The sequence below is a fragment of the Poecilia formosa genome, unplaced genomic scaffold (genome assembly GCF_000485575.1).
Source record: "Poecilia formosa unplaced genomic scaffold, Poecilia_formosa-5.1.2 Scaffold489, whole genome shotgun sequence".
Lineage (NCBI taxonomy): Eukaryota > Metazoa > Chordata > Actinopteri > Cyprinodontiformes > Poeciliidae > Poecilia > Poecilia formosa.
In genome coordinates this window covers 94707-105449 of record NW_006800428.1, presented here as the reverse complement: position 1 = coordinate 105449, position 10743 = coordinate 94707, and the positions used below count along the sequence as shown (strand labels likewise).

The window sequence follows — 10743 nt, the reverse complement described above, 5'->3', positions numbered from 1 at the left end:
TAAAAGTCTTAAACATTAAAAGTCTTAAACATTAAAAGTCTTAAACATTAAAAGTCTTAAACATTAAATCTTAAAAAGTCGTAAACATTAAAAGTCTTAAACATTAAAAGTCTTAAATATTAAAAGTCTTAAACATTGTTGCTGCCGCCTGCCCAGGTTCTACATGGTGGGTTACTGCGACCGCAGCCATCGCATCGCTGTCGGCGCGCGCCAAGGATCAGTGGCGCTCTACGATGTTCGCACTGGGAAATGTCAGGTAGGAGCTGGACCAGCATCCATCCATCCATCCATCCAGCCATCCATCCATCCATCCATCCATCCAGTTAACAGACAGGAAGTGGTCAGAGATAAGGGGGCGGAGTTTATGTAGCAAAGGTTTCTGGGTCGGGGATCAAACCTGCTCCTTCTTCCTCTCCACCACACTGCATCCCTCTATCCCTCCTTCCTCTCAACCTGTTTTCATGTTTCTGTTCCCAATAAAACTCTCCGTTCTTTAAAATGAAAGATTCGCTCAGCGGCTCTGATGAGGGGAAAATCGAGGAGAACAGTTTAACTTCCCAGGATTTTTCTCAGTAATTGATTAATGACAAAGCAGTGACTCTGTTAATCATGTTCCTGTTTGATTGTGTGTGAGACGCAGTTTGTGAGCTTTTCCTTGTTTGTGTGTTTTCCCTGTCGGGGTGTGTGTGTGTGTGTGTGTGGGTGTGTGTGTGTGTGTGTGTGTTTGTTGGTAATTTGCTGCGTATTGATTTTCAGTAACCTGAGCAGTCTAGTCTGGTGGAGGGGGTCATTTATATCTGAAAACAGCATGGCCCGATTCAGCCCACATCTCCTTTGATTCTGTGTGTGTGTGTGTGTGTGTGTGTGTGTGTGTGGGTGTGTGTGTGTGTAAAGGCTGGGAAACACTTCTGTGTGGTATTTCCACTAATTAACTTTTAATAGACAATGGACCTGCGGAAACTGTGTGTTACAAGTGTTTTATTTCAAGTGAAGCAGAAAGCTTTCGTCTTGATTAATAGAGTTCAAAATCTTTAAGGTTTTATTAATTCTGAATTTTATTGATTCTGCTGCTTCTTGGTGCTTTGAATAATGTCTTCAGTGGAAACAGCCGGATGATTCTCTGGCTGGTTTGAAACCAGTGGATCTGTGATGGAAAAGGAAAACAGAAAAGATTAAACATTCAGTTTTTATCTTACTGTGGTGATAAACGGTTAAAAAATCTGAAGTTAGCAAACTTTACCAACTGTGGTGGGAATCGCTAACTAAAACGTTAGCAGCGCTAAACATTAGTTCCCCAAATACTGAACCGCCGTACCAACGTCACATCTAGCAGAAGCTAATGCTAAAGTGCTACATCAACAGACTTTTTAGCTGAAGCTAATGCTAAAGCACGATACTGACTCATTACTGAGGAAACTAACAATAAAACTTTATACCAACATTATATTTAGTGAAAACTACGACTAAAGTGCTAAATCAACAATGTATTTAACAGATGCTAGTGCTTAAATGCTATGCTAACAATTATTAGCCAAAACTATCACTAAAGTGCTAAATCAACATTGTTTTTAGTAGAAGCTAATGCTTAAGTGCTACATCAGCACAGTATTCAGTGGAAGCTATTACTGAAGTGCTATTTCAGCTAGGCATTTAAGCTAACACTAAAGCTGTATACCAATATGATATTTAGCAAAAGCTAATGCTAATGCACTATACCAACACACTACACAATTTAAATAAGATTTTTTAAAAGCTGCTCCTGAAGCCTTCCAGTTGTAAGTTCCAAAAACGTCTCATTTTTTAAAATGACGATAAGTTCTAGTGACTTTTAAAAACTCGGTACCAGAAAGCTGCTCATTCTTAAACATTCTTAAACATGAGCACTTTAATGTCCTCCGTTAGAAGCGATGAAACTTTTTACAGTTGCAGTTTTTATCAGTGTGTTAAAGCTGCAGCTGTTCAGACAGAAAGACACTGACTGCTAATAAAGACTCCACAGAAGTCCAGTTCAGAAAATCCAAACCTCTAAAGAGGTTTTTGTTTATTCTCAACCTAGTCGGATTCATCTGAGGGATCAGAACCGGTCCGGTCCGATTGGGTTTCCTAACAGTCGTGATGAAGAGCAGAAGAAGAAGAGTTGGTGCTGCTAATCCCGCTCAGCCGGAGCGTTTCCAACCGTAGCGGCTCGCTGCATGACCATCTGCCGCGGCGGCTTTGATCAGCCTCCGTGAACGGCTCTTTGTCAGCTGCGTGACTCGCCGTGTGTCTCTGTCCAGCTGCCCACTCTGCCTTTTTAACAGACTCTACCCCTCCGCTAATTGAACACAAAGAGCGCGGCGCCCACATCTCTCCCCTCTCCGCTGCATCTGTTTCTCTCTGGGACGCTTTGTGCATCCTGTCACCCGGCAGCGCCGCGGAGCCGCGACCTGCAGAATCACCTTCCTCCCGACGACACAAACACAACATTAGCATCACAATGGTGGCAGTTTGTTCTTTTATTCATGGCTCCAGAAAACGACTTACTGTAGTTCTGAATCTTTCACTGAACGCTAATAATTTCTACTAAATCTACAAAATAAATACCAACTTATCCAGAGCGCTAATGCTGGAAATTAGCATCAATACTTCTAGTTCAAATGTCTTACTACACTTAAAATATTATAAGTAACTTTAAGGCAACATGTAGGAGCTTGGGTAAGTCAATAATTCCTTAATTTTGATAAAAATACTTGTTCCGCTGGCAGATTAATGCAGTTTTAAAGAGTTATTGACTTAAAACAAGATCATGTGTTGCTGAAAATTATTTGTAAGTTACTTTTATCTTAAGTCTATATATTTTACAGTGCACTAGCATTAGACTTACTCGGAATGCTACGTGTGGCTAATTCATTCAGATTTAAAATGCTTACTTTAGCGTTAATGCTAATGTTAGCATGAGGGCTAACAGTAGCAGGTTGACTAGCGATAGCTGGCTAGCAGATAAACCTCTGCGGTGTGATGAGCAAACAGGAAGTGGTTTCTGCGCTGCGCTCTGATTGGCTCGTTGTTCGGGTGGGCGGTCCACTGTGACACTCTGACCCACTCAGATCACCAGGAAGCATCAAAGTTTCATGTTGCTGCTGCAGATCATCAGATCCTCTGAGAAAATGAATTTTATCTTTTATTTCAGCAAAAAGAAACAATTTTAAAATATTTATCTGAGTTTTAGAAACATTTAAACGTTTCAGGATCTTTGTCTGGTTTTCTGTCGTATATTTTAGTTTTTACAGAAACTATTAAAGTTCAGTAATTACACTACGGGACATCTTTCCTGCCAACAGCATCACTGTCTACAATAACAATATAAGATTCTGAATTTCCATCTGAGATCAGTACCAGATTTTAAATTTGCAGAAAACAGTTGTATGTAAATCCTGCAGCTGAAGAATCACTTTTAATTTCTATCCTTTTTTTTAAAGTAATGAACAAAATGTTTCTGTTCAGTCAGAACCACATTAAAGTGATAAATAAATCACTTTTATTGAATAGTGTCTGTAAAAAGTATTCATGCCCTTTGAATTTTTACTCTTGGTTTGTTGCTTTTATAAATCGATCTTGATAAATAAATTTTAAATTTTTTAACAGAAAAAAATAAAATTAAAAACCCTTTAATATCAAACTTAAACTGATTTCTACAAAATATTTAACATAAATTAAATAATTTTGTTTAGTATTGTATCAGTTTTCCTCCATTCTGTCTGCTAAGCTGATCCAGCTCCGACAGGTCGGTGGGGATCAGGTCTGGGCTTTGACTAGGCCACTCCAGATTCTCCATACTGTGTCTTCAAAGCGTTTCGGAGTCGCTTTAGCCGGATGCTTCGGGTCGTCGTTGCTGACCGACTTTTATCAAAGAACAGCCGCTGAAACAAAGTATCAGTCAGGGTGAGGATACTTATCGCTGCTGCAGATGCAAATTGGTTCAGAAACAATTTATGATTCGAAAACTATTTTTTTAATCAAACTGTCGACATTCTGTTTATAAAACAATTTAAATAAAATAGTTTTATGCTGTATCGAAATCCATCAGTTTATATTTAACCAAAATATGTTTTTGCATAAAATCCTGTAATTTAAATGACCAGCATGACGTTAGCTTAGCTGCCTGGCTTCGTATTAAATAAAATATGTCAACCAATTTATTCAGAATATTATTTTAGAAAAACTAATTGGATTAAATGGATCTTTGAGCGCTTCGAGTCGATTCCCAGGACCAGGATGTGTTTTTCTAGTCGCTGCTTCTGTTTGTTTTTAAGTGTTTTCATTCATTCAGCCTCTCACTCGTAGATCCTGGTCTCGTTCTCCTCATGGTACCGACCCGCCGCTCTGGGGCTGCAGCAGTGGGAGGTTCTGTGTCCTTCAGTTGATCCTGACCCGGTTCAGGATGTGTTCTGGACCCGGTTCAGGATGTGTTCTGGACCCGGTTCAGGATGTGTTCTGGACCCGGTTCAGGATGTGTTCTGGTCCCGGTTCCCTCCAGCAGGACTCCGTCCTCCATGTTATCAGGGAGAAACCAGAATAATTCTCCGTCCCTCTAATCAGGTTTCCTCAAATAAGACCAGGGAGGGACTGAATGAAAATATGAGGTTTCTGATCTGCTGGTTATTATTTGAGGCGGTGGTTGCCCGCGGCGACGCGCCGTCTTAATCTCATCTGGAGGTGAGCGTTGGTAATCCCAGTCGCAGGAGCTTTTATTGCGTTACGCGTCCCGCATCTGGTGGGAGCGGTTATTGCGTTACACGGCGCCGCGGCCGGATCCGGTCCCCAGAGTTCTGGAGGCATCTGTTGGCCCAGAAGCAGCAATCTGGCAGGACCTCCAGAGACGGGTCCAGGAAACCCAAACCTGGGCTCCACCTGCAGCAGAGCTTCATTTCACTTAGCATTTTTAAGGCTAGCGCTAAACAAAAAGTTAGCTGCATTATTAGCATCATGATCGCACACATAAGGAAATAAAATAGTTTCTTCAGCGTTTGGTCTGTTAGCTCACTGGATGTTTTCATGTTTTCCAAATCTGACAGTTTGTTAAACGTCTACAAGTAAAATTTACCTGTAAAGGTTCTGAAGATTAGCTTGAAGCACCAAATGAAAGATTAGCTCTGCTGTTAGCATGTTAGCATGTTAGCAGGCTAGAAGAACGGAGTGAGAGTCACTGAGCCAAATGTTCGGTTCACCGAACTGATGAACTGGATTTATTTCAGTTTCATCAGGTTAAAGTTTCTGAAGCGAAAAAGAGGAAAATCTTTGAAATGTAAAAAGCTTAGTCATTATTCCTCGATGTTTTCTTCTCAGTTGAGTTCAGATTGAAGCTCATGATAATTAAATCTATTTTGATCCAATAATTATAATTAATCTATCATTAATACAGGAGGGTCCAAGTTGCTGCTGACTCAAACAGATTCTGCAGCGTTAAATGTTCAGCTGTATGAAGTCATGTCCAGTCTTCCTCCCCAGGCTTTTATTCTGAAAGGTCTCCTGTTTCCTCTACAGAACATCCACGGACACAAAGGTCCGATAACGGCCGTGTCGTTCGCGCCTGACGGCCGCTACCTGGCCACCTACTCCAACGCCGACAGCCACATCTGCTTCTGGCAGGTAAAGCTTCATTCTCCCCTCAGAGTTTTATCAGGTTCATCAGACAGAAATCCTTGGTGATGTTTTTATTTTTCAAAGCTGCAACAGCAGAGAGACGTTCAGCAGATGGTTTCCTGGACGAGCAGCAACACGTGTGAATAATAAACAGAAACGCCTCCCTGCTCTTCCCAGAACTGTTGTTTTAAATGAAAGGTCTTTACGACCTCTGACATGGCTCCCTGTGCCACACACACACACACACACACACACACACACACACACACACACACACACACACACACACACACNTAGGGAAAGAGACATATTTGCACGTTTTATTTTCCTTTTTTACACCAATAGACTCTACTTGGCGTCACACGCGGAGCTTATTGGCCAGACGCACTTTGCACATCAATACAATATTAACCACGCGTCACTATAATGCGAAGCCTATCTGCCTGATTGATCTTATTTAGGTTAGATGAAGTTCTTTGATTTCTTCAGGTCACCTTTTGGGATGCTTATTGTGTTGCTAGGCAATATATGACGACGCCTTGTCAATTTGGCCTGTAATGATTTATAAACTTTTCATTTATCCAACACCGAGGTGTGTGTGTGTGTTGGGGGGTTTGGGGGGTCGAGTTTCTCCTCCATGTTTTTTTCTCCTTCAGATTCTGAACTGGTCCAGTTTCAGCCTCTTCCTGGTTCCACAGATCTTTACTGGGTACAAACTGGAATCGGATCCATTCCCAGTTTATATAGTTGAACCAGAACCAGAACTAACCAGGATCAGCTCTGGTTCTGGTTCTGGTTCTATTAATTCGGCTAATTTAAAGGATTGAAAGACTCGTAATTTTATCTCATGTTGTGAGTCTAAAAAATACAGAAAGTGAAGAAACCTTACTGGTAGAAGATTCTGGAAGACGCTAAGGTTCTGTCAGGTTCTGTTGGTGACGGTTTGCTGTCGGTCCCCAGATGAACACCAGCCTGCTGGGCAGCATCGGGATGCTGAACTCGGCGCCGCAGCTGCGCTGCATCAAGACCTACCAGGTTCCTCCGGTCCAGCCCGCCTCGCCCGGCTCCCAGAACCACCTGAAGCTGGCCCGCCTCATCTGGACCTCCAACCGCAACGTGATCCTGATGGCCCACGACGGCAAGGAGCATCGCTTCATGGTGTGATCGGGCCGGGCCCACAACCTGGACCTGAGCCACGGTTTGGACCAGACACAGATCCTGCTGACGGTTATGATAAAAAAGGAACAAATACGTTTCTGAATGTGGTGAAGAGCTACGGAAGACAATTAGTGCCAACAAAAGAAAAAAGAATTCTGACATTTTTCTCAGAATTCTGAGAATTCTGAGAAAATTCTCAGAATTCTGAGACTGAGTCTCAGTCTCATTTCGTCTGAGACTGAATTCTGAGGAAAGAAGTCAGAATTTTTTTTCTAAATTTTTTTTAATTCAGTTTTGAAATTTTTCTCAGAATCAGGATGGTTCACATTGTTTCATTTCGTCTGAGACTGAATTCTGAGGAAAGAAGTCAGAATTTTTTTTCTAAATTTTTTTTAATTCAGTTTTGAAATTTTTTTTTTTTACTTTTTTCTCAGAATTCTGAATTTTTTCACCTCAAAATTCAGATGTTTTTTCTCAGAATTATTTATTTTCTGAAAATTCTGTTTTTCAAAGTTGACTTTTTATTCAAATTCCTGAATTTTGAATAAAACGGACATGTAACACTTTTCTCAAAGTTTTTTCTCAGAGTTAGAATTGTTTCAATAATTTCTGCACCATCAGGAATCTGAGAATAGAGCCAGATTTTTTTCCCCCATTGGCACTAATATTCTCCCGTAGGAGCATCTGGTCATTAAGGTCCAAACCCAAACTCAGGTCCAGGTTTGGCTCCTGTTTTCTCCACTACAGTTGATCATGTTGAAGGAAGTTCAGTTTTTTTTTTTTAAATATAATTTCTGTCTCTTTTATTTCTGTTCATATTTATTTGCTGCTGTTTATTTAAAGTTTTTATTTAGTTTCTGTTCTGAATCAAAGTTTCTCACCATAAAACCGTCGACAATCTGGATCCGTTTCTGTTTCCATCATCTCCAAGCTTTGTGTGTGTGTGTGTGTGTGTGTGTTTCACCGTTAAACACACACTCTCACCTCAGACTGTTTTTCCAGCTGATCCTGCAGCCAGAAAGTGAAACGTAAAATGACTTTTCCTGTAATCTGAGTTGGGTTTAAGTTTAATCTCGTGTTGCTGTCAGATTATTTTCTCTGTATTTCTCTTCCTGGTGATTATTGACCCTCTTCCTGCTGTAATCACTCGGTGTGAGCAGAGCTGCCGTTTCCGTGGCTGCAGTGAACGTCTCGTCCCGTTTGTCGCTTCTCGCCGCCGCAGTTTAAAAGTTTATTTAAAACATAAAATGACTGAAGGACAGAGAACCGATGGAAATTAAAATGTTTTTTCTCTTTATTTTAGGTTTTATTTGTTAAATTTCGTCTCTTAAGCAAAGATTAAACTTTATTTACTTTCTGAACTTTTTCGTGTATTTCCACCTAAAACTGTCCAGAAAAAGCTTCAAAGTTTCCCCAAACTTTTTTTCTTAACACTTCCAGGTTTAAAGCTTTTATTATTTCCTTTATCTACTTGAAACACATTAAAATCCTGGTTCTCAAGCTGTGGTGGCCGGACCCCCGGTGGTACGCCTGGTGGTGAAGGTTTGAGCCTGATGACATGATCAGGAACCTGCAGGATGCTAACATGACTAGCATGAAGCAGGTTGTGCAGTGAAAGAGTTGATCTGATAGAAATGATCTCTTGGCTTTATGTGCCAGGCGGCCATGTTGGATTCTACAGATTTGGATATTTGAGACAAGGAGTAAATATCGATAATACTTTGTTCTTCAGTTATACAATGACAGAAAAGATAAACTTCTGGGATTTGTTCTGAAGCGTTTCAGAACCGCTGCTTTAATGATTCACCAGAACTTTTGTTGGTTCCAAAACCTGAGTTCAGAAAAACCAGGAAATATTTCAATCAGTTCAGATTTTTAGTTTTTCTTGTTAGTTTTTTTATTCTATACTTTATCGTTATCTCTCTGGTTTTGAACTTTTACCAAAACTGAACGTTTCCAAATTTCTCCTAATTTTTCTTTTTTTACCTTTGAAAATCTGTTGCAGTTTTTCCTGTAAAAAGTGAAACTTTGACTCAAAATGTTGTGAAACGTCAAATTTCCACTAGTGATTTTCAGTAAATAACTGGAAATCCTGCTGATTATTTCAGGTAAAAATTCACGTCAGACAAACTCGATGTTTGTCTACAGGAAAACTTTAAAACATTTTGTAAATCCAGTCCAGTTCCTTGTTACATGATTATCTGGTAAAAACTTGTATATTTTGCACAATTTAAACTTTTTTTTCTTTCTTTGCCCGTTTTGTTCATTTTTGTGTTAAACTTTTTATTGAATGTTTTTATTCGGCTTCCTGCTGTAAAATGTCGTCAAGCTTTTAGCGCTCAGAGTTGTATTCAGAGGAAATTCTATGTGTAGATCTATAGAGTCGTATCTAGAAGCGGTTTCCGTGAAGCTCCTCCGGCGTTACGCACCTGAAACCCGCAGCGTGTCAAAGCTTTTCACAGCTTCTTCTCCTTCTGATCGGAGGAGTTTGTGAGGCGACCTGACAGCTCTGAGGTCTTAATCTCTCCCTCTCTGCAGCACTCTCTTAACAGTTTGAGGAAATATGTTTGCTGCGCCTCCCGGGGGAAGACGGGTGAGAAAAATACGGGAGGCAGAGAGTAAGTAAGGAGCGGCGGATCAGAGCATCCGAGCGGAAAAACCGGGAGAAAACTACAAGAAGCAGAACTTCTGAGTTATTATCTGCAGAAATGAGCGATTCTCTCAGCCGATTCATTGTTTACAGTAAATGTCGTGTTGATGTCGTGTGAAGTGATGCATGTTTATGAGCTTCGCTCCACAGCTGCTGAAATCTGATCAGTGTGTCGTACTGAAACGTGATTTGATGTTTAATAAAGTCGTAGATGAAACTACAGTTTGTGTCTCCATTTCTTCTAAAACTCGTTTCTGCTGCTGCCACTGAAGCAGAAGATCAGGGAAAATCTCTGAACTTGTTTTGGTTTTACTGGTTGGTTGATTGATTTAGTTTTAAACTCAAATTTCTGCTTCAGTTCATCTGTGAATTACATCAAACTTTGGAGTTTAAAACTGGACGCCGTCTTTCAGAACAAGATGTTGAAGTCTCCTTTGCCTGAAGGTAAACAAGATATAGAGTCAAATTTCAGCAGATATTTTTGTGGTGTTTTATCCTATCAGGGGAAATGCTGCCTGCTGGGAGCAGAAGATTGGAGACCCAGCAAACAGGCACCCTGTGGAGAAATTTAAAAGCAGTATTTGGATTTCCCAGTTTGTCTAGACTTCACATTGAAGGCACTGAGGCTTCATTCACACCAGCCCTGTTCACTTTAACCCAACTCCAGTCCAGTTGCCTTGAAGCTCCGGTTCGTTTGGGGAGCCGTGAATTCATAATCGAACTCTGAAAAACAAACCCCAGTCCGCCTGAAAACCTCCTTCTGGGTTCGGTTGAAGTGAACTCTGGAGCAGTTCGAATGCAGATGTGAAACCCAAGCAGACCAGAGGCCGCTCCAAAAACAGGAAGTGGACTAGAGGGTATTATGAAGCAGGTTGTGCAGTGAAAGAGTTGATCTGATAGAAATGATCTCTTGGCTTTATGTGCCAGGCGGCCATGTTGGATTCTACAGATTTAGATATTTGAGACAAGCCAAAATAAACACCAACAGGTGAGGAGGGGGATGGGTTTAAATCAAAGCAAATGACAGCATGAACAGGAAAAAAGCTAAAATAAAGAGAAATCTATGGATAGATGGAGTAATTTCAGTTTATATTCACAGATTTTCTTTTGCTTGTTATAGATAAAAAGAAACATATTTCAGGTAGTTTAGATTTTTCCAGCTTTAATATTCTATATTAAAGTTAAAACAGAATTCCTGACTAACGGTTCATTTACTCACATACCCGACACTTTATTGACATTTCTCCATCTAAATCCTGGACAGATCAGGAGAATTGATCCGATCAGCTCAGGAATAATTCAGATTATTTTAA

General features: G+C 40.4%; 1 protein-coding gene across 1 annotated transcript in view; it reads left to right on the top strand.

Moving 5' to 3' along the window:
- LOC103156585 (WD repeat-containing protein 7-like) overlaps nucleotides 1-6918 on the top strand; it is a 10837-nt gene extending 3919 nt beyond the window's left edge. The window contains exons 2-4 of the mRNA XM_007578700.2: nucleotides 154-256; nucleotides 5524-5628; nucleotides 6583-6918. Of these exons, the coding sequence (XP_007578762.1) occupies nucleotides 164-256; nucleotides 5524-5628; nucleotides 6583-6786 (402 nt within the window). The 5' untranslated portion in view covers nucleotides 154-163 and the 3' untranslated portion in view covers nucleotides 6787-6918. The remainder of the gene's footprint in view (nucleotides 1-153; nucleotides 257-5523; nucleotides 5629-6582) is intronic.
- The last annotated feature ends 3825 nt before the right edge of the window (nucleotides 6919-10743 follow it).